A 23751-nucleotide genomic window follows, 5' to 3' on the forward strand; every position below is an offset into this window, starting at 1 on the left:
ATTGCCTGGTACCCTATGCTGTTTGGGATAGTAGCCAACCCCCCCCCCCCCCCACACACACACCCACATACACCTACCCCTATCCATGATAAGTGGTATAACCTGAATTGGTTTATAGAAGAAATATCCAAGCAACAACAAATGAAAGATTTTAAGTAATATGTAAAAGTTATTAAACAACTAACCATTGGTAATTATTGATATAAATGCAAGAAGAAGAAGGTAAAAGCGTTTGTCACCGAACAATGTTCAACAATAGTGTCACAGGATTTTCACGATAAAACAAAAAATTCAAGTGTCAAGGGTGGAGGCAAATTACACTGAGAAACATGAATCTCACGTTCCTGTGAAACTTGGATAATTTGAGAACTCCAACGTTTAATCTGTAGCATGAAGTTATATAATGCAAAACTGTCGTTTCATGTCAATTAACTGACAGCTACTGAAAACCAGTACATTTATTGTTCAGACTAGCCTGTAGCGCCCTCTAGCGTTTCAATTTATGAAACGTGAACGAAAGCCGTGCGACTCATTTTGCACAGATGAAAAAGTAAATTGATATATCCTAATCCACATGATAACAAGCATAGGAAAACATAATAAATGCATTGTATATCGCAGTTATTTTCAGAAGCCACAAATTACGAAATTCTATAAAAAACAATTTTGGCGCATTGTTTAGTTCTTTAGATCTTCCCGGAGAATACAATATATGCCATTGGATAAATGGTGGGACATTTGTGAGTTATTACTAGACAAACAGAACAAAGTAGAAAACGGAGAAGTATTACAAGTGATCATTTAGAAAGAATGGAAATTCCCAGATCCTCTCCTGCGCGAATAAGCGCGTGCTCAATGCACCCACCGCGGGGCACGAGCGGGCCGTGCGTGATGACGTAGACGCAGCTCGCGGGCAGCCGAGGCTGAGCGGGTCCAAGAGGAGCGGAGAAGCTTCTGGGCTACTTAGCTAAGCCTGGAAAATGATAAAACATGACCAGGGAGAGGGTCGGCTCGCTCCTTACCAAGTAGAGTCAACAGGTATTTGCACCCTGTCGCTGTCCCAACCACCGCCGACACGAAGGTGAACTAGGGACAGGCAGTTAGCATTGAAAGTAGCCGTTAACATGGGAAGGGACGGGATCGCGGAGCGGGATGGGTGACAGTAATTTCGGGTGTCCGGGCGTCCTTTAAAGCATAAACCGTCGTCTGGGCCATGGGCACGGCTTTTATTGTATAAATTGCGCGATTATCCAGGCCTCCTTTCTGCCCGATTTAGCTGAACAGCTAACTGGCTAGCACCGCACAATAGCCCGTGCCAAACAGTAAAACGGGTGTCGGCCATTCCGGCTCATTTGTTCATATTTTTAATAAACACCGTCATTATTAAGCATGCTTGTACGTGTTTACTTTGACACATGCATAATATCAGCAAAAATGCCAGCTGCAAACTGCTACATAGTGATACCAATGTGCTTCATCGTAAGGATGCAAGTATTGAATACATATACTAAATACTCCAGAACGAATGAATAAGGCTTATAAATAGTGATGTTGAATCATGACAAATGTACTCTTATTTTACTGCATGAAATAAAAAGCGCTTTGCATTGATTTCAATTAATTCTGTTACATTGCGCACAAATTTATACTTAATGACGCTGGATCCTAAGTACATTTCTTTGAATGCTGTCCTTCAAAATAAACTGGAAAAGTATATAACATTTTCGTTCAATTTCAGATCTGTAGCGCAGTAGCTATGGAATCTGAGGCTAACTTGTACCATGTGGAGTTCCCAGACTTCTCCTGCTCCATCCTCCAAAAGTTGAATGAGCAGCGTCAGATTGGTCAGCTCTGTGACATCACGGTGGTCATCCAGGGCCACCGCTTTCGGGCCCACAAGGCCGTGCTGGCGGCCAGCTCGCCGTACTTTTGTGACCAGGTCCTCCTTAAGAACAGCACATGCGTGGTGTTGCCGGACGTGATGCACCCCGGCGTGTTCGACAGTCTGCTTCAGTCATGCTACACAGGATCGCTCTCGCTTCCGGTGGGGGAGATAGTGAGCTTCCTGACTGCGGCCAGCTTTCTCCAGATGTGGCACGTGGTTGACAAGTGCACCGAGCTCCTTGCAGGGGGCCAGGCCATCCTGTGCCAGAAACCTGGCCCAGGTGGTGACCATCCATCTCCAGGTTACTGTGGTTACAACAGCCCAAGGCTAGACCTAGACCCAGCTGCCGCATGCCGGCCGTGTGCCAAGATCACGGGCTACAAAGACAGGGAGATGGAGCGATTGGTGGAGAGCTGCTTCTCTCCTCGAGCCCTGGAGCGGGACGGCATCCTCGCTGCGTCTCCACCCTCTGAGCAGGACCATGGGAGCACAGAAATGGCCAGCCAGGACGGGGAGGACGGAGGCAGCGACGTGACGGAGTACCGCTACCCCCGGTCCCTTTACATCCGTCCCGGCGTCTTGTACCACAAGCGAATGGTCCTGGTCAAGCCAGAGAAGATGGAGCAGGATAGCTGTGAGTTGGGTGGCGCAGACACATTGGGGGCTGAGGCTACCGAGGAGTTAGATGGGAGGGACCCTGAGGGAGTGAACCCCTCAGAAGAGGGATTCACATCGGTTGCCAGCACCAGCTCCCTTGATGCCAGCATGGAGGAGAAGATAGAACTGGAGGAGACGCAGGGAGGTCAGCACTCGTACGACGAACCCCTAGACTTTTATGGTGCGTCTATGGAGGAGTTCTCTGCTGACAAAGTGGAGGCCCCTCCCAGGGCATCCAGGGAGGAGGCTGGGGGTCCCGAGAGGGAAGACAGCTTGGAGCCGGCCACCGGGATCCGGGAGGAGACCTCCCACTCGGGCTTTGCGGCCGTGGTCTACAAGCTGTACCCCTGCCAGTGCGGGAAGAGCTTCACCCACAAGAGCCAGCGGGACCGGCACATGGGCATGCACCTGGGTCTGAGGCCCTACGGCTGCGCTGTCTGCGGCAAGAAATTCAAGATGAAGCACCACCTGGTGGGCCACATGAAGATCCACACCGGCGTCAAGCCCTACGAGTGCAGCGTCTGCGGGAAGAGGTTCATGTGGAGGGACAGTTTCCATCGGCATGTGTCGTCTTGCACCAGGGCTCAGCAGGTCAAGCAGGAGGCCCACATCTGCTGATCCCATCTGCCTCAGCCTTGACAAAGGTGCTTACTACTGAGTTGGGAAAGGAACTGTTTTATATATAAATATACATATATATTATATTGCCTTTTTTCCCCCCAAGTTTCATGTTTGTTGCTGACAGGGACGGAGTACGGTGGTGCCTGCGGTTCACCAATGTTGTGGTCTGTGAACAATTTGGTTAACGACCAAAAAGTTCATGAAAAGAATGCATTGGTTTGCGCCCAATATTTGGTTGACGAACAGATTCCTCGACCAGATTCATTTTTTATACTATTGTAGCACTGTTGGCACGCGTGTCCCAGCATGCAATTGTAAATAGAAGGACCACAACAGGCAGCCGACGAGCACCGAACCCAAATACACAGACTGGAAACACAAGGTTGTCAGCCGCCGAACTGCAAGATGCACACGGTGGAACATGTACACATGCTAAATACACACAAGAATCGGACCAGGTACAAGCACACGCCTGACAATAGGGAAATTAAACCATTAACATTAACAACAACAACAATACAAGGGTTAGGGACTGTTAATAAAGAGCATGATTTCCCCGGCAAGCAAGTCTCCATGTCTCTCCCTGCTCCCGCGATACCATGTTGTGTTTTTTCTTTAAAGTTTTTACTAAACACCAAAAAATTAACAAAAATTATTTTGTTTATATATTTAAGCTTGTGAACAAATTCATCGAATTTCAATGCTTATGGGAAAAGTTGCCTTGGTTTGTGTTCAGATTGGTCCACAAGTCAGGAACGGATTGCATTTCATGAACCTCAGGCACAACTGTATTAATTTTCATTATATACTGTACATATGAAACATTTTACTATGTTTTTTTTTATTCTTTTGTAGTAGTTATCCATCCATCCATTGATTGCTGAACTGCTTATCTTGGTCATGGTCAGCTGGACCACTTTGGAACATTCTGTGGGCAATTCAGAGAGGGAGCAGCGGGGGATTGGAGCCCTTGAGCCTGGAGGTGTGCGGCAGCAGCGCCGGTCACTGTGTCCCGTTAGCAGTTATGTTAGCGCTTATTAAGGGCTTAATCACACGTGCACTAGATGTGCAAAATGATTCCTTTATGACTTTAAGGCATTCAGATCCCCTCCCAAGAATTTTCTTATGTTGTTGCATTTTTAATAGTAAATAAAATACCTTCTGTTCCATAAATAGTCATCTATAGACAACTTAAATGTTGGGTTTTACATGCTTTAAGTAGGAGCAACTTATAATATATTGTCCATCATTAATAATTTAACTAAAATCTGTTTAATTGTCTTTGAAGTCAGTCGTTGATTCATTTGCTGGCATTAATAATGCTTAACAATGGCTGTGATTAAGTACAGGAAGTCCCCCCCCCCAACATGAAGTCATTCAGTATTTATTCTGAGAGATATTTTGTCTCAACTCCTGGTTAGTAACTGTCTCTATACGGGTATTCTTTTCAGCCTAGCAGCATATGCAGTCATTTTTTTAATGTATGCATTGATGCCAATAGACTGACACTCAACATGCTGTTTTATATACCAATTCCAGTCTGCTGAACAGAAAAACAGCAGCTGCAGGTATTGTTTGCACAGTGAAGCTTATGGTCAGTGCTGTTTTCCTCTTGTTTTTGTTTCAAGTGTGGAGGCGGAGTGGAGACCCTATTAAGACTGCACACAGATGTGTGTATGTATGTATATGAACATCAGAGGTGTTTTTAATTGAAATTCCTGATTTTTTTTCTTTCTTTCAGAAGCATGTAAATAATACACAAATGCCTTTGGTAGATATTAAGTGTCATTTTTAAAATTTGTCATTGCTGTCACCTTGAATTTCTTCTGCTGAAACAAGTGCTACTGCTTTACCTTCACTGAGTACTTACTGCTCACCATATAAGTTAAATTACAAATAACAGTGGAAAATAAGGCATGAAAAATTAGTAGGTTTTGAAAACCAAGAAAACGGATTGCAAAAAGAAAAAGTAACGGTTGATTAAGATTTGCGTTCTAAAATAAAATCAAAAAGGTGTATTATATAGCATTTAACAGAGATTAATGTGTCTGAAATGTGAAGCGCCTGGTTTTGCCAGCCCAGAGGATGAAGTGTGTCACTGTTTAGGTTTCTCATTGTAGTTACAGGAGCTGCTGCATTCTAGGTAAAAGGTACTGACGTCTGTTTATGGTTTCTGATAGTACAGATTTTACAGTGCGACGTACTGGATTATTTTTAAAAAAAATCTATTTTGGTACTTTCCAACAATAAAAGGCTGGAGTGTCACATGGTATTTCCTACACCTCTTTTGTAATTTTATTTGAAATAGCGGTGATTTGGAACTCAAATTTTTCAATTTACTTTGCATGTTTTAGTACTTATTAATTATCCATAATTGCTTTGTTATGAAACCTATTTGGTTTAATCAGACATATTGGTGTATTTTGCTTCTTTTTTCCTGGCACTCTCGTGCCATTTCCTCGAGCTCACACTGCATTTTGTACTTTCCCTTTATAAAGGGGGATTCAAGTAAATTTTTTGAGCAGGATGACAACTACATGTGATTTATAAAACGTTAAACCTGTTTTCAGTATTTGTGTTCTGTACTCTAGTACTTAGAAATTTTACACTATGATTGTGTTAAAAATAATGGATATATCACAGTGATACTAGAACACTTTGTGTGTAGTTTAAAATGGTACTTTTTATTTATTGCTTTGTTTATATGGTTTGTGGGGGAAAGTCTGCCTACTCATAGAATATTATTGCCATTAGAAATTTCTTCTCATAGAAGAATATTGTGGCTCTTTTGTACAGAACTGTTGAGCAATAAATGTAAGCTGTTTTAATTGTATTTTTCCGGCATTTCATTTCAAGCGATGGCTCTCCAGGAAGGACCTGCACTTCGAAATGCCGCCACAAGGGGGCCAGTGTGCTTCGTAATTATTGCGCTTGGGGTCTGTTCACAGACGACATTGAGCGTGGGAAACGATAGCATGGGCCCTATGGGTCCCAGACCTCTGTTACATTACGGACAGGAAATATCATCACATTGGCTTTTGTTGGTAAAAAAGTAGCTGCTGTCTGGAAAGGATCCCAGTGATGTATTCACACCTGCAAAGTCCAGGTGATGATATTTTCTGTCTAAACAATCATTTTATTCAGTTGAGCAAAAGAACACATGCACCACTGTGAGCACCTGTAGCCTTTGAAATGTTTTATCTAGAATGAGCGCAGCTGAAAAGTTCATATGGGTATTGAATTCTACTGTTTTATATTCTCACTATAAATGTGTGTTTTTGTGCTTGAGGTGGTTATCAGTAGTAATTGTAACCTGCTGAGGTTTACAATTGACTTGCAGTGTAATTATTTTCCAGCATATTTGACTGCTGTTTTACGTAAAGGCATTTTATTTAGAGGTTTAGTAAAAGTTTTACTGATTTTTTTTCACATATAAAACATCTCATACTGTACATGAAGAACAGTTTGGTGTTTTTCTGTGTTTTTTGTAGTTTTCTAGAAAATTTGACTAGGAAAACGATGGTAAGCCAAAAAATTCTCATTGAAATATTGTGGTTTGTTGTAAAACATTTTCTTCTAAAGCCTTTTTTAAAAAAATAATTCAACTAAAGAAAATGTTACTATATATGGCAGTTTAGGAGTCACCTTTTCCAAAGTTCTGTGGCAAATGCCTGTCCTGTATCACGGGACTTTTAAGGGTTATTCCACAAATATCTTTAGATAAGGCTGATGAATAATAGTGGACCAGCAGAACATTGATTTGCAAGATGCATATCATCTGTAGTGTTTTATTCATTCATTCATTAGTTTTCTTGGGGTGGAAACTATTCTATCTAGATTTTTCTTAGTAATGTTGCTCGGCAACAAGTATTTCTCCAAAGGGGATCAATAAAGTTCTGTCCTGTCCTATGGCAGAAACTTTATGAAGCTTTAATCTTACTCGGTTATACTGTAGCAAACAATTTATATGGTTTTGAAAGATAAGTAGAATGTACTGGCCTATTCGCTGATGACGACATAAATTTCCTAATGTACACACACTAGTATTTTATTTAATCGTTTCCTTTAAACCGTTTTTTAATCGTTGGGTATATCAAACAAAACATACTTAAAATCTATTTATAGGTATTGGCGAGGGCAATAAAATATCCGGCGTTTTTTTGGCTATTCGTGGGGGGTATGAGCAGCCCAGCCCCATAAATACCAGAACTGTTTGGGCGCTCTGCCATGTACTGCTCAGCAGTAGCCTGGAGAGCCGGGGCTATGAGCACTCGCGGAGGGCGGAATTAAGGGGGGGGCATCAGTCATGTTTCCAACGGCAACCAGCGGAGGAGCCAATCGGAAGTGAGCTGATAAAACAGGATCGGCAACTGACAACTCTTCGCAGCTCCGCCCACCCTATTTCTCCTGGCAGTCCGTCACAGCGACATCCTCGACCCGGAAGTAGGCCCTCGCTTTACTTCCGGTGAAGAAAACCTGGAGAGGAAAAAAAAAAACATCAGCCGCGGGCGCGTAGCTGGAGTAGGAGGAGGCCCTGAGTAAAGTCTGCTGCTGTGGGGGGAAATGGGCGGCATTTGATCGGGGGAAGGTAAGGTTATTTCGTACATTTGATTCTGTCATTCGGAAAATAGAATAAATCGACTTCGGACGTCTTTAAATGAGCGTAAGGAAAAAAGTCGAAAAATCAGATGGCTGGCTCGATAGCCAAGAAGTTGGCGGATTTCCCAGGGCGAGCCTAGAAATCCTGTAATGTCAGTTAGCTACCAGGTCGGGGCTTTTAATGGGCTGAAAATAACCGGCTTTGGGTGATATCCCGTTGCAAATGATATATCGCCGCTGGCTAAACGGCTAGATGGGCTGCGACTTTGGCTAGGCGAGTTGTCCCCCATAGCAGTCAGAAACGCTGGGTTTCGAGCTATGCGGTCGGCACCCCGGAGAACCGGAGTCGGCGGCTAGTTTGGCTAACTAACGCAGACGGGGCCCTGCAAGTGACAGTTTTTCATTTTTCCCATATCCACCGCCGGCTTCCCCTGTACCCCGATGTTGTAAGGGACGCGGAGGCGACCGCTTCATGGGTCTGTTTGCACGAAGTCCACTTTTACTGGCGGGGTAAACTTGTTTTATTCCTCGTAAAAACCGATTTGTGTCACATTAAACCTTGAACGGTTGCACAGACATGTTGGGAATGTCCTCCGGCATTTAATTGAAACTGCAATTCGCCTTCGCCGTATTGTACGCAAAATCATACAAAAATTTCGATCGAAGGAAAACTAAAATACTGATAAATGACAGAACTGGTGGCTGCATTAGGTCCGGAATAGCGCTAGATTAAGTCCCTCGCATTTTGTAGCCATTGCGGTTCTCCTTATTTTGCCCTTAGCACGGCAGTCTATTTTTTGCCATATTTTTTATTGCGCATCCAAGAAATGTGTCAGAAACTTTTTGCGTTTATGAACTGAAATTGTGGGTTTCAAGGAGGCTCCGTGTCCGTATTGTGCGGCGTCGTTGACACTGGTGTATAGTTTCATTTGCCTCAGCGTTGCGCCGACTGCTAATTTTGTAAGATTGCGTTGGATTTGCTCGCACGATTTACATGTATGTATGTGTGTGTGTGTTTTTGCTTATTCGTACCTCCTTTAAATGTCGTTTTTTTAAAAACGTCGAATGGGGGTGTTGCTATGGAAACGTGCAGCGGTCGGAACCACGAAATGTCATTTTATGGAGCACGCGTTTGCACCGCGGGAGGTGCAAATGGACCCGTCACAGCTTCTGCACTGGATCCAATAAACCCTTTTTTTCAATTGCTCTCTTTAATATTTCTTTTAAAGAGAGTGTCATGAGTGTTAGCGGTCTACCAGCTCGACCATTCCAAATCCCGAAGACAATTTAATCGTTAAAAGTACATACTTTTGCCCCTTGTCCAGTTCCGTTGTCAAGTGATGTAGTTAAAACGGTGTCCAGTAGTAAATGTCAAATGACAATTAAGAATTTTCATTTTGTTCAGTGAGGGCAATGTCGACAGCATTCTGCCCATGTTAGGAAAAAATCCGGTTTTACTCTAGACATCATCACTCCCTCTGCAGTGACTTGGCTCTATTTTTCAGTCAGATAGTGCATACCTGTGTATGTTGTGCATACACATAATGGTATTGCTGCTTTTCGACTTTGCCTGGTAGGGTGTGTCATGGGACGCTTATTGGACTTGCCTAAAATGGATGCTCTAATGACAATAATTCAGAAGATAACCAAGGTGAACTGCTACATCACTGTGCACATTTCTTGAACTAACTGTGGAGCACAGCAAAATCAGGTGCATTATGTGATGATTTTTGTGTCATTTGAATCATGTGGTGCAGTCAATAAAAAGAGAATTGTGTTACCATACGACCCTCAAGGACCTCGATTTAAAGGTCTCCATGTCAGTTGCTCTTTACCGGGATGTATTTTTGGGTGATAGAATCCAACCATTGACATGTATACAGTAAACATTGTTGGACTAGCTGAATATTCTCCAGAGTTCGCACCTTGCATACATAATGTGAAATGTCTCATGATGAACTAAGGAAATGAGATTTCTTGAAAAACAGAGAATCAGGTCTGGAGCGCATGCATATTAAAATTTTCTTTAGGCGCATATAAAATTGCCTGATTAACTTTCTTGTCAAGCAATTTTCACTTTTCAAATGACTGTCTAAAATGAATTTATACAGCTTTCTGTGTTTTTTTTTCACCCTAGTTTACATATAAAATTGAGCTGTCAAACTGGTGCATGCAAATCTTTTTGCTTCTGTTGTAAGTAAATACTGCAATAAGCACCCATTGATTATCGAATATGACAGTATTTAAATATCACATCTAGGATCAGCCAGGACACACGGAGCAGCCTGAAGTACGAATGCCAGCCTTGTATTCATGTTTTTATTTGGTAGTTCATGGCTGTTTTTAGCCGTTTGGCCCCTTTGCAAAAAAATGTGTTTCTCCCATGAGAGCATAATTAGCAAGCAGCAGAGTGAAGAAACAGTTCTTGTATGAAGAAGATTTAATGTGTTCATGTCCCGGTCTGGCCTTTGGTGCTCTGTCCTTCAGCAAGGTGTGGAGTATGTACTGCTCTAGTGAAGTACCCCTCCCCCACCAAAAATCAAAGCTTTCAGGTGCTTGAAAAGCTGCTTCAATCTTATTAAACCTTAAAGATTGTGCAAGCGCTAATTCGTTTTCATGGCAACCAAAATCTTGGTATCTAGAGCACTGGTGCTACAGAACTACTGCTCTGATAGATTTCACATTTCAGGATATTTGTTATGGTAAGGCTGTCACCCAGAGGAGGATGGGGTCCCCTTCCGAGTCTAGGTTCCTCTCAAGGTTTCTTCCTGCTAGAGGGAGTTTTTCCTTGCCACTGTCGCCTCAGGCATGATCTCCATCGGGCTCTCTAAGTGTGATGGTGGTGTTCTGCCGTGGAGCTCCTTATTTGCAACCATTTGGTGCCACTCCACACAGGCCCATATAGGCTTGATGTTGCAGACTGCTGGTCTTCAGGGTAACTTTAGAACGGCAGCAGTTTTCCTTTTGATTCTCCAGTGAATGTCTACCATGTGCTGTCATGACTTATGCTACCTGTCTATCATACCATCTCACGGTATTTCTGCGAAATAAGGCGAAACTAGCAACCAGTGTTGTTGTGTGAGTAGTTTGCACAATGCCATTGTATACAATCTTCTGGCTAGATCTGGCATTGATGTTGAGGTGTAGATATGTGGGTTTGACCACATGTGAAGACTGGTGGTACTTGAACAGTGAAATGTTGCGTAAAAGGAAGGTTTGTTCTTAACTGGAAGTCTTTGCATATGAAGATGTTCCCAATCGTCATCATAACTGTGCTACATCTTGGTAATTATGACTCATTATGTAACTAAAGGATGCCCTCATTACAGAAAGTCCTTAACTCTGTACACGCAGAATTGCAAGATAGCATTGTATGGAAAATGTTTGCGAGAATGAATAATTAGTGAATAACATGCTGCCTAGAAAGTCTTTCTTTTGTGGTTGGTCGGCTTTATCATCAGGCACTATCTTACCTGCAAAATGTCTTGGCTAACCGAACCCTTTGGTTAACTTTGTTAGGTAGAGCTATTAATTGCTTTGATTTTTATTCCTGCATTACGTTCAGCAAGAATAGATTTTGAATTAAATGAATATTTTTTTTCCTGCCATGCTGAAAAGTAACCAGGAGAAGCACACATCATAGTAGGTACATGAAATGTTCTTATTTCTGATCCACTCCTTCACAGCACCCGAACAGCAGGCTGCAGAACAAAGCTGTCATGTCGGTTTTTAAGAAGGAGTTTTCTGCAAATGTGGCGTCAGATATGGCATTTACAGCATTTAAGTTAATTACATGTTTTTTGGAAAAAACAGAACAGCAGCATGCTGTGTAGGTTAAAACTCAGGATTTCCATACACATACTTCATTACTAACTCAGGATTTCCCATCGCGTACTTCAGTACATAAACTTGCTATTTGTTTTATTTAAGATGTTTAAATAATGAAGTATGCGATTTTCAATTCACGGCATGCTGTATGGAGGAAAAGGAATGAAAGACCGGAGTATGGGAGTATAGACTGTGAATGGGCTCGTGCAAAACTATAAAAATGTATAGTGCCTTTACAAGACAACCCAACACCCCCCTTGTCCATCGTGAGGTTTCACTGTAGATGTCATCATAAGCTAGTTAGGTAGACATTGCCCAAGCATTCTGGTTTCACTTATGTAGACAGTGGGCCATTTTCCTGGTTGTCCACTCTTTTTATGGATTTTTCAGATCTTGTTTGAATTATGTGTTGTGTGAGAAGGTGCTGTTTACTTATGAAGTCACTAAAGTGCATGACGAAATTGGCAAAGGGGCTCACCTTTGAAGTTATATGCAGAAATAGGTGTTTCTCGTGCACCCTTTTCTCTTAAATCAGTGAACCTACTGCAAAAGCAATAGTTTCCTTCTGCTGTACCAGTCTCCAACCAGTGCCATATGCAGAGTGCAAGGGCTTCTGGGAAGACAGTTGTGCATATCACATGTTCGGCGTGTATGTTTGCTGCATGTTTTGACCCGACGCCGCACGATTCTATCACGCCCCGGGGTCGGATCCGCAGTACGCTGATATCAAGCTATACATGCATTTTATTTTCTGGTATATCCTCCGCATGATGAGAACCAGGTTGATGTGTTTTCATCGTTGGCAATATTAAACAGACTTGGCAGTACAAAGTGCACAGGAATGGCTCTGGGCCAGTCATTGGGTACATGCTGGCCCTGTTGATTACAAATGGGCTCAAAGCCAGGCCCCTAAAGGACACTTTCATATCGAAGTCTGGTGATGAAATTTTAGTCACACTCTATGCACCATGTTCTGTATAACATGGGAAAAACTGGAGACACCTTTATTCACCTGATCAGTTATTTTTTTCTGAAATCCTTATTGGTATTGTTTATGTACACTGTGTAATGCCTTTGCAGAGTTTTGCAGGATATGGATGTTCCTCTGCTGATGTATGCAGCTGAAATTCCCTTTGGGATCAATGAAGTATCTATCTTACTGTATTGCAGGGAAATTGTCTTTTTGTGTTTTTTTTTTATGAAAAAAACGTCAGATAAGGCTTCACCTGCACAGGGTCTTTTTCTTAGCTGTGGTGCTGCTGTCATTGACAGTTTGGTTTGGCGATGATGTTTTTTTATTATTTTTTATCTCCGTCGGAGGCTGCCACCCCCAGGGGAACCGATGTGGCGTGTTTAAATGAAACCCCGTGCATGAACAGGCACTGTAGCGCCGCAAACATTAAACCGGAGTCTGTATAGGTGCATTCCTGAGCCGCTCCTGTGAGTCCTGCCCTCTGCTGTGTGACGTTCCGAGCTGACTTCTCATGTGAGAACAAAGGCAGGCGGGTGGAAGAAACCTGAGCAAACTCCTTGGTGCCCCCAGCCCTCTGCCCAGAGACCCCAGTCTTCTCTCTCTGCCACTCTGAGTTTCGCCCTTTCTGTGCCATCAGTGATGCATGTCAAACGGTGGCTGTCAAGTCAGTCAGTTGCTTCGCAAAGTCCCAGCCTTGGGACGTTTGGGTTATACTTAGACTTTCATCTAAACTGAGCATTTTTGTCTATATACCGGCTGAACACAATAATGTTTGTCTTTGCTGCTTTTTAACAGACATTTCCAATCCGCGTTAGAAAATGCGATGTTTTGAGAAGGGGGTTCCTCAGGGCTTGGCTGCAGGACACATTTCTGAGGTCTCTTCTGGCAGTTATATATCATTTAGTGTGTGCTGATAATACTGTTTTGTGATTCAAATTTTTATTCTGGATAGGCTTGTCAGCGATGAAGCTCGAGTCTAGGAGGCGATAGAAGTGTTTTCTGTGCCGCTGATGGTACAGCGTTCCTCCTTTGGCACCGAACCATGACTTTTTTGCCAAAACAGTTTCAGTGCGGCCAAAGAAATGAGAGAAGGGACAGCTTTGTCCACCAGGACAGAGGCAGAACAGTTAACAAAGTGCTATTTTTATCTGTACTGATTGCACCTTCCAAACGTGGGAGGTCTCGTTTTCCCTGACCAATTTGAATAGCTTTTTTTTTTTTTTTTTAAATATAAATTGTGCAGCGATTCAGGCACAGTGTAATTATCACCGTGCACTGAAAATTCCTCTCCGTGAGACTTCTCCCCTTGGTCTCCACGCCTCCCACCGACAGTGGCCCAGGTGATGCTAGAAAGCACAGGCAGATCACAGGGTTGCTTCAGTGCAGCTGTCCAAAGTGGAAGATGTTTTTTCGAAGTCAGCTGGCCTTGAAGCATTCTGCTTATCTCAGTCTCTGGAGTGAATTGTGTGCGTCTCTTACAGACTGAGGAGTGACCTGGGGCTGTGATGGAGTTCTCCTCGGTTAGCCTCCTCTCACATTTGGTGGGCGTCTCCTGCTGCGCCATTTACACATTCCCGCATTCGGCACGGTGGCTGAGACACTTCAGATCCTTCCTCTTAGGCCCTTTCCCCTATGAGCGTGTGGACCGACTGCTCTGTGGTGGACGTTGTTGGTCAGGATTGCAGTTTCATTGTTTGAGCCGTACTGTCTTTTGGGGGGTGGTTGTATGAGGCTATCCTGCATTTCAGTTGAATATATCAAAATAAGGAATCTAGCCAAACCACGGCCACGGGTAGCAAGCAGAGGACCTCACTCTGTTGCATGTCAAGTTCTTCCCACCGTGATTTGCTTGTCAAGCAAATTTGGCAGAACCGGACCTGCAGTTTTTGCAAAATGCGCAAAACCCTGCTTATCTTAAAACGGGGCTTTTTACCCTGCTTATTTGGCAGTATTTTGAATTTGCTTTTTATTACTTTATTAACATGTGAGAAGCAGGCACTGAGCCCTCTCTTATAAGGGCATTTTAAGGGTGGAAATGTGTGGACATAAATTTGCTGCAGACCCAAGTGAATTAAGAGCAGGTGATGGCGGTTACGGTCCACTGAACACTGAGCCTCGAGTCCACAGGAAATCTAGCCTGTAGTTCAGCTATTTTTCGTTCTTTTTTTTGGAATGCAGAAAAACAACTTTTATGTAATGAGAATAAAGTTAATTGCTTTTTTGTTCAGTATTATTAACAGTGCTGTTTCTTTTGTCTGTTTATTTAGCAGTGTATTTTTGAATGCACGTCTTCTGAAAGCATTGAACATAAATGAATTTGGGATCCCATGGCTTGACCCACATGGACCGGGTAACTGTTTCACTAGATCAGCAGAAAGTGCCCATCCCAGCACAGCCCCCCCCCCCACCTCCACCCCCCAAACCCCGGCCTTTCTGGGAAGAGGGTCATCCTCGCGGAGTGAAATGCTGAAATAGTCAAGGTGCTTATGTAACACTGGCAGGGTGATCGGGGCCACTGGTTTGCCATGTGGGCGGGAAGCTTTAACGGGACTGCAGGGTGCCTGGGTGTTTGCTGTCCGGCAGGGGGGGGGGTCGCTCCGAACCATGGGCGTTCCTAAACCTAAGATCCCATACTGGTAGATATCTAAGAAACAACTTACTGTTCCATATTTATAAACTCGACTCTTGTCCAGAGACTTCTATTTTTTATCAAAGAATTTTTTTTTCATGGAATAGAGCTTTGTGTTGGGGAGCCTGGTGAGAACGATATCGGAATACTGGATCCCAGATGCCGGCCCTTTCCTGCTGGACTGGTTTAGCGGGTTAGGAAGACACTGTATGTGTCTGTATGTGGCTATCTTGGCAAGGCAGGCTGGCGTGCTGCTGGAGGCTGTATAGGTGTGTGTTGATATGGGGGCGGTGGGGTGTTGTAGAGCCAGTGTTATCACTGTTCTGGCTCATCGGGCTTGTGGCTTATCTCGAAGCCGCCGCCTCGTGTGGCCCCCGCTCCTTCGCCCCCTCCCCCTTACTCTCCTCCTCCCCCTCACCCCTCTGCCCTGCCCGGATGGAGGAGTGCGGCTTGGGTGACAGGTGCCTCGGCAAGCCCTGGCAACCGGAGAAAGTGTTTACGTTCCCAGACTGCTGACTGGAGACCCTGGCACGCTGGAGATGTCTCTGGCGATTCCATGCATGGGGGGGGTGTTGGAGGGGGGGGGTAAAGCCAAAATGGGCTGCCTGTATGAATCCTGCGATTTTGTTTTGTTGGGAATGCTGACATTTCTCTTCTATTCTTCAGGTGCTCAGGTCGCCTGCAGCAAATCTACTCCTGCTGCCTCTTTTGATGATGAAAGCCTGTCTGAGCTGGCTTGGTACTAACCTGCTTGAGTAACTTTACCCCAAGGGAGAGAGAATCAAATGTCTCCAAGTTCTTTGTGTGTTATTGAGGCCCTCTCCTGTTTAAGGGGATAACAGGCTTGTGTGGAGGGTGGGATGAGAGGCAAGCTGGTCAGTGGGGCTGCGGTGTTCAGGACATGCGTACTCTTCTCACACACGTGTTTGCGGAAATGGCAGAAATGTTTCAGCCGCGCAGGCCAGCGAGTGTGAATGGGCAGCCTAATGTGGGACCTTCACCCTCCGCTGCCTCATGAATTGGATCATTGAGCTTGCTGTGGACTCGTGGTTTCTGACTGCACTGTGCAGGCCTGTCTGACAAACTTTCCTCTTGGAAATGGTCGCAGAAATACTCTGTAGCTTCTATTCTGCCACCTAAATGTATGACTTGGAATTTGTAGCATAGGGATTGTGGACTTGAGGTCGTACCAGAAGTAATCGTGCTGAAGATTACAGCGCGTTTCAGAAGTGTGCTTGTGGATCCGTTTATGGGCTGCCTGGAGCGTAGAGCATGTCTGAAACGTGTTCATACATGGAAGGCCCCGGCTATGCAGGCTAATTATGGCAGTGTACCAGTGGGGTGGGGGGATATTAGTGCAAAGATCTGAATTGGTGGTGAATTGAACATGGGTTGTCCTTAGGTTCAGTGCTTAGGGCTAAGTCTCTGCGATATTGGGGTCTCCTCATTTTGACTAAAGTTCATTTCCCTGTGCTCTCCCCTCCCCAGACCATCTACGGGAAAACGTGAGACGTGGCCCAGTCATGGAAGACGGCAGCGGCCTGATCGAGTTCGACGTGCCAGAATTCAGCAGCACGGTGCTCAGCCAGCTAAACGAACTGCGGCTCCAGGGGAAGCTCTGTGACATCGTGGTGCACATCCAGGGCCGGCCCTTCCGCGCCCACAAGGCCGTGCTGGCGGCCAGCTCGCCCTACTTCCGCGACCACTCCGCCCTCGGCACCATGAGCGGCCTCTCGCTCTCTGTCATCAAGAGTCCGGAGGTGTTCGAGCGCCTGCTTGCCTTCTGCTACACTGGCCGCATGGCGCTGCCGCTCAAGGATGTCGTCAGCTTCCTTACCGCCGCCAGCTTCCTCCAGATGCAGGCCATCATCGACAAGTGCACGCAGATCCTGGAAGGCATCCACTCCAAGATCAGCCTGCCCCCTGGTGGTAGTCCTGGGGGAGACAGCCCCCAGGGCAACCGCGATGGCTTCAAAGACGGGGGTGCCTTCCTCAACCCCGTGCAGGTCTCCCCCCCCTATTTCCCACTGCAGCCGACAGCTCTCCCAGGCGCTGCTGAGGCCCGGCCTGATGCAGGAGGTAAGGGCCCGCCCCGGCCACGCGCACCAGAGGAGGGCCAATCAGACCGTGGCAGCAGCAGCGACGGGGCCCCGGAGCAGGAGGCGGAGCTGGAGCAGGTGGAGCTGATCGGCCGGGACGGGCAGGTGACAGACGTGCGCGTCAAGATGGAGAAGGCGGAGCGGCCTAGCTGCTCGGACAGCTCGTCGGCCGGCGATGACGGGTACCACACAGAGCTAGTGGATGGCGAGCAGGTGCTGGCAGTCAGCGTGGGCTCCTACGGCCCCATGTTGCAGCCGGCCGGCTACACCTACCCACCGCTGTCTGCCTCCGCCTTTGTCAGCCTCAGCAGCGCCAGCCCCTCGCGCTCCATACTCAGCGGTTTTCGTGGTGGCCGTGCCCGTCCCAAGCGGCCTGCCGCCACCTCCCCTGAGGCTCCAGGCCGCCCCAAGCCTTTCAGGGAAGATGGGGACGCTGTCAGCGCAGCAGCAGCGGTGGTGGCGGCTGCCGCCAGCCCTGCGGCGAGTTTTGAGAGCGACGTGCGGGAGCGCAGCCTGCGGGGCCAGTGGTACCCATACAGCGAGCGGCTGGTCTGCATCTATTGCGGCAAGTCCTTCAACCAGAAGGGCAGCCTGGACCGGCACATGCGGCTGCACATGGGCATCACGCCGTTCGTCTGCAAGTTCTGTGGCAAGAAGTACACCCGCAAGGACCAGCTGGAGTACCACATCCGCGGGCACACAGACAACAAGCCCTTCCACTGTCAGATCTGCGGCAAGTGCTTCCCTTTCCAGGGCACCCTCAACCAGCACCTGCGCAAGAAGCACATGGGCGCCGTGGATGGCGGCAACCACGCTGACTCCCCCGAGAGGACGGAGGCCCCCGCCACCGGCGACGCCCCCCCGCCGGCCGAAGAGCCATCTGGGAACGGCGAGGAGAGCACCAGGGGCAGCCCGGAGGAGTCTCCGCACGGCTCCCGCTGTGATTTTTAGGTCTCGTTTGCGTTTCCTTCGTCGTTTCTCGTCGGAGCGTCATGGGGGGTGGGAGGTGGAAAAAAAAATTCATATAATTTTAACTGTCAGCAGTTTTAGCTCGGAATCCACCCTCCCGCCCCGTTATCCGATGCGTGGCTCGCATCCTCCGTCAGGGTTTTCTATGTCTCGTCAGTCGTTAAAGGGAGTCGATGGACAAAAAGTGGAAATAAAAGGTGCTTTTAAAGGATTCTCTCAAAGGGAAGGTGGAAGTTAAGTATTAATAATTAACGTGGGGGTGGGCTGAATAATCAAGGCCCCCCCCTTTCAGTTTGGTGTTTTTTCCTGTTTTAATCTTTGTGTGTTAAACATATTTACAAAGTAATATAGGCATGATGCAATAAGACAAGTAATAATGTGAAAGCTCAGATAAGTGATTCTCGTCATATCACGTCTTTACCTGACCTCTTTTTGCACACCAGGTTGTTGATGAAGCAGTAGCTTTCTCACGAGGAATGTCGTGGTTTTTGTTTTTTTTTTTTTTTTTGGTCACACATCCATCTCTTACCTCATGATACATAAACATGCTCATAACAGACAGTGTTGTAACATTTTCCGTGGGTTCTACCTCATAGCCAAGGACCCGGAAGGATGACGTTTACTTTAACAAAAAAAAAAATATATATATATATATATATATATATACATACACATGGGGTTAGGGTTACACTAGGGGAAGCCTGTGTGAGCCGCGTGTCTCTCTCTCGGCCATGGTACGCCGTGCCGTGGGGGCATAAGGTGCCATCAGCCCGAGTCGCGTGGTCCGGCGCCTTGTAATTTACCCGTGAGTGTCCACAGGAGTCATGCGTGATGTAGCCTTGGTGTGTGGATGGCGGCAGAGCACGCATGGTTTGCTGGCTCTGTCTACCGGGAAACTAACCTTACTCTATATATATATGAAATATATACTCTATATATATATATATATATGAAATATAGAGGATAGTAGCCAAGAAGCCCCCGCACTGGGCAGACCCGTGTGCAGTTATGTCATTTCTTTCACCTCTTAGCAGCCAGCTCACATTAATATGAAGCTTCTATGAAGGGGTTTCTCCTGTTTGATGGTGACAGATGTGGGCCAAGCCGGTCAGGGAGTGTACACTACACACAGGCGCACACGTGCAAATGCCATCGAGCAAACAAGCGAGTGGCGAAGGACTCAGCGTGCATGGTGCGTCTTGTTAAAAGGCTCGGAACGCTTGGACACAAGCGGCATGCCGCATCAGGCTTCCCAGCCGCGCTTAACCCCCCCCCCCCCCCCCCCCCCCCCCCCACCGCTTTTTCAGGTAATTGTATTCAGGACATATTTCTCTTCCCAACTGAATTGTGGCGTGATGCCCTGTGTGAAGGTCTCCCACGTGGCTTTCTGTGTTTTTTGCTGTTAGCCGAAGCGGAGGTGTTAGAGGTAGAGGATTGAGAAGAACTTGATTGAAATGATCCAAAGTCAAACCGTCGGTGCAGTTTGTATGTGGAAGTCGAGCGGCGGAGGTGAAACCGCGGTGGTGGTTCTGCCCGTCTGAGGAGGTGAGGTGGTAGAAGATGATTATTTCTATTATAGATCTGTTGGTTGAAAGTAGCTTTGGTTTTTGTTGTAGCGTTGACTTTGGACAAGCTTAGCCCCCAGCCTATTAAGTAACCCCTGTGAAACAGCACTTAGTCTGCCGGGTTTAAACCTCACAAACTGCTGGTTATGAAATAATTCAGCCGTTTGTGGGATTCCCAAAGTTTTTGCCTCCTGGCACTTCACTTGGACCTTGACACTCATTTTGTATGTGTGTGTTATCTCACTCATTCACTGTACTGTAAAAGGGCAACATCTTACTCTGCTCAGAGAGTCCAGTTATGTGTTTGAAATATATATCCTCTGAACTGTGTCACCATCTTGTGTTCAAACATGAGTATGGGCCAGGCTATTAAAAATTGGAAATATAATACATAATATTATGAGAAAAATATCATGGAGAGATGCAATTAAAATTGCACTTGGGTCTATGATATCTCTTGTGGTTGTCTAACTATATCCAGCTATCAAGCATAACTACATGGTTAGTTTTTAACTTAATCCACACGTCTTGCTGCTTCCGTTGTGCGTGCTCCGCATGCATATCCCGCAGCCGCTCCGTCGGTCCCGGCAGCTTTACTGTGAAGTTGTGACGTTCCCAGACACGCCGCCGTCTTAATCACGGTCATCGCCCTTTTTCATTCTACATTAAATGCCATAACAGTGTTTTGGTTTACAGCATAAAGCGTGCTTCAGAGAACATGTGAAATCTACCTTTGTCGTCTTATCCTTCTGGTCTTTGTGGTTGAATGTGCCACCACACAAGCTACCATGTCAGTCTGAGCTCTGTGGAACACCCCCCCCCCCCCAATCTCAGAACATACCGATTTGGTTGTAATGCAGACAGATGTTGCTCTAACAGGCAGGACTGTCCTGCAGAACCTAGAACTTTACTATTCCCCTCAAGGGTATAAATGTTTGCTTTATGTGAAAAGCTTGGCTTCCTCTGTACATGGGCAGGTGTTTAGCCAGAGCACACTTAACACCCGCCTTGCTTTCGCTGCCTCTAGGGGCTTCTGAGTGGGGGGAAAATATCGTGGAGGGGGAGTGGGGTGGGGGGGGGGGGTCGTCTGTTTGGTTTAAGGGATTTTTTTTTGTGAATAACACCCCTCTTTTTTGGTGCAAAATTCAGCATGTAGTTTTCAACCAAAGACCCCAACCAAAAAAAAAAAAATCCAGGTGTCACATTTCATTTTGTTTCTTTGTTTCGTCCTTTGCTCTTTTTGGATGGTCATGGACATGTGAGTGTGCAGATGCTCAAAGGGGAGACAGAGGAGATAAGGTCTGCGAAGCAGTAACCTGTGTGCTGCCTGAACACTTTACCTCATTGCATTTGAAGGTAGACTAAGCCATACCCATAATCCTCTCCAACATGAGGCTTTTTAATGGAGGGGTGCTTGAAGTACAAGAGGTTGCCTCCCCAACCCAGTACATCAGATCCTCATCTTAGCAAAAGACGACTTGTCACCTCACTCCCGTGCCGTAGCCTCCCTCAGAGCCAGTCTCTGCTCTTAATCGAGCCACACTAGTGCTGTGATCTGCTCCTCGTGCAGATAAGGGAAGGAACCGTTGCATAGAGACATTGCTGGCAAAGAGGAGAGTGACCTTTAGGCCATCTGGGCTGGTGTGGCACCATTTTATTAGAACATCTGACACATACTGTGATACCAGACGAACACCGATTTAAGGTGTTCATCACACAGTTGAGTCATTTGTGTACAGTCTGGTAATCATATTGTCTCCTCAAGGAACTTAGCATGCATACATACATGTCCGTATGTATGTAAACGATCTACACATGTACATATATAATGTAAATAATTTAACTTTTTATATTGCTACTGAGTTTGTTTTTTTTTTTTAAATTCCACCTGCCTGTAAGGGTACAGAATCCTCAGACGTTCTTCTGTGACAGTACTGATCGCGTCTCGCGTATACGCCATGGTGCCACCTCCATCGCAACCTGGCGTTACGCGAGGCCGTCCCACTATGTAATTCTGACGAGTGAGCTCAGCTCTCGACTCACTCTTGGATTTATATCTTATTGTTAAAATGTTCCTGTTCTGCCAGCGCGCTACTTTTTGAGGGAGCGTGGAGCATAGCGGTTTGGTTTCTCGCCGGTTTGTGGACGGGTGGGCCGGTGAAGACCGAGGCGGCCGCCCCTGCTTCTCAAGGTCCTCAGATGCCAACGGCTCTTTGGGAAGCCCGGGCATGCTTCCGAGATTCCCGCCGTGTGTGCTGCTTCAGGTCGCCAACAAATCCACTTCTGTGACCCTCTTCCATTTTGAAATGTGTATTCCAAAGGGTGTTTATGGAACGTACTCAGATTCCCTCTTTGAGGGACTCAACTATTAAAGGCCTCAAAAGGTTTATTTTTAGGGATGTTTTATTTTTACCCTCGAATGGTGCTTTTAGACTGGTCAGGTTTATTTATTAATTTTCTATATAAATGAGTATATGAACATATATACATGCATAAATACACTCACTATCGGGGGCGGGATACATGCAATACTTATTGAAAAGTATACATACTAATACAGCCATATTCTCAAGTCAGCTGACACTGACACAGTTGAATTCACTCTTTTTGTTCAAAACTTCACAGAAAAGGCTAGACGATTGGAGGCCTGAAACAATGTATGAATATAAGCGAATTAAAAATGAGTTTACAGGGAAGGCTGTTGTACTAATTACAAATAAAATTACAGCTTGCCCTACTTCTTTCTTGTTTTAAACTGAATAACTTCAGGTAGTTTATGAACACTGATCTGGTCAAAAAAAAAGTGAAGTCTTCCATTGCTTTGAGAAAAAAAAAAACATTTTCCACTGTGTATGATATAAGAGCAATAAGTTGTTTTGTAGGGCAGTGCACACGGTGCGCGCGAGCCGCGGGGCTGCCTGCTCTCTACGCGCGTGGAAGCTAACTGAGGGAGCCGAGCGGCAGATTTAATACGCTGATTTATTTTTCTACGTTTTTGTGAATGTTTGGACAGGTCGAGTGAACCATGCTTATAGGGTGCAGCCTTTTTTTTGTTTACCCCCAAGCCCTCCGTCCCTCACCGTCAGTGCTCTCCCCGTCCGAATTGGCCGGTGTGCTCCACGGTAATGTGGTCACGGGGCACCGGGCCCTGGTCGAGTGCAGTGCTGCACGGTGTTTTTATTAATTTAAAAAAAAAAAACTGCACCTCCGTCTGTGTCAAATACTAAAAGGAAGGTGAGCAGAACACCTGGGCTACCGCCACCCCCGTCCCCTAAGTAAAAGGTCATCTTGTACTGATACTAATCATTTGAGCTGGCCTGAGTGAGAGCCTTAGCGATTAGTCTTTTAATCCTGCTTGTCATTGTCGTTGTTATTTTATCAAACTAATTTTTCTCAAACTCACAGGTCAGTTTCTGCATGTCATGTTTCCTAACGGGACAAACAAAGTAGAACTCAGGGTTTCTCAGTACTGCGATGTGCCCGTCGGCACGCACTCCGGGAAAATGCACTTATCTCTCGTGGGGCTGTGCTGCCTCACGCCAGCGTTGCTCCTCTGTTTTCTGCCTCAAGGCTCTCTGCCCACCCTTTCTACCCCACGTTCCATTTCTAGGGAAAGGGGGGCGGCTTTAATTCCGTCTCTGTCAGGTGTTCGGCCACCTCCTTATAGTCCACTGTAACTACAACCTCACAACCCAACTGTGAACCTCAGAACTCTACTGTTTTTATATGACTGAAGTAAATGAAGCTAGTTAGAGCTGATGCTGAAACTATTAACTTGCCATTTACGAATTTATTTTATAGCATGAAATATATATTTATTCAAATGATATATATATTTTACCCATAATCATTCTGTGCTGCTTTATATTTTGTTCTTAAGCTTGTAAATTGCTTTTTTATGATACAAAGAAATGTCAATGGAAACA

General features: G+C 45.7%; 2 protein-coding genes across 3 annotated transcripts; both read left to right on the forward strand.

The window, feature by feature from the left end:
- The first annotated feature begins 882 nt into the window (after positions 1–882).
- On the forward strand, positions 883–5996 carry LOC125714292 (zinc finger and BTB domain-containing protein 43-like). 2 transcript variants are annotated; one of them, XM_048984817.1, is made up of 3 exons: positions 883–1038; positions 1739–3186; positions 4019–5996. In XM_048984817.1, exon 2 carries the CDS (start codon positions 1757–1759, stop codon positions 3158–3160), a length of 1404 nt encoding a protein of 467 aa, XP_048840774.1. In that variant the 5' UTR covers positions 883–1038; positions 1739–1756; the 3' UTR covers positions 3161–3186; positions 4019–5996. The 2 variants fall into 2 exon arrangements, with proteins under 2 accessions (XP_048840774.1, XP_048840773.1); XM_048984816.1 differs by having other exon boundaries at positions 1739–5996.
- Positions 5997–7632: 1636 nt separating this feature from the next.
- On the forward strand, positions 7633–20652 carry zbtb34 (zinc finger and BTB domain containing 34). Its single transcript, XM_048984803.1, has 2 exons — positions 7633–7751; positions 16681–20652. The coding sequence occupies exon 2, from the start codon at positions 16716–16718 to the stop codon at positions 18240–18242; it is 1527 nt and encodes a 508-aa protein (XP_048840760.1). The 5' UTR covers positions 7633–7751; positions 16681–16715; the 3' UTR covers positions 18243–20652.
- The last annotated feature ends 3099 nt before the right edge of the window (positions 20653–23751 follow it).

Source organism: Brienomyrus brachyistius, chromosome 2, assembly GCF_023856365.1.
Source record: "Brienomyrus brachyistius isolate T26 chromosome 2, BBRACH_0.4, whole genome shotgun sequence".
Classification (NCBI taxonomy): Eukaryota; Metazoa; Chordata; class Actinopteri; order Osteoglossiformes; family Mormyridae; genus Brienomyrus; species Brienomyrus brachyistius.

Coding starts and splice junctions, on each gene's coding strand:
- LOC125714292 (XM_048984816.1), top strand. CDS start 1,757: ATGGAATCTGAGGCTAACTTGTACCATGTGGAGTTCCCAGACTTCTCC.
- zbtb34 (XM_048984803.1), top strand. CDS start 16,716: ATGGAAGACGGCAGCGGCCTGATCGAGTTCGACGTGCCAGAATTCAGC.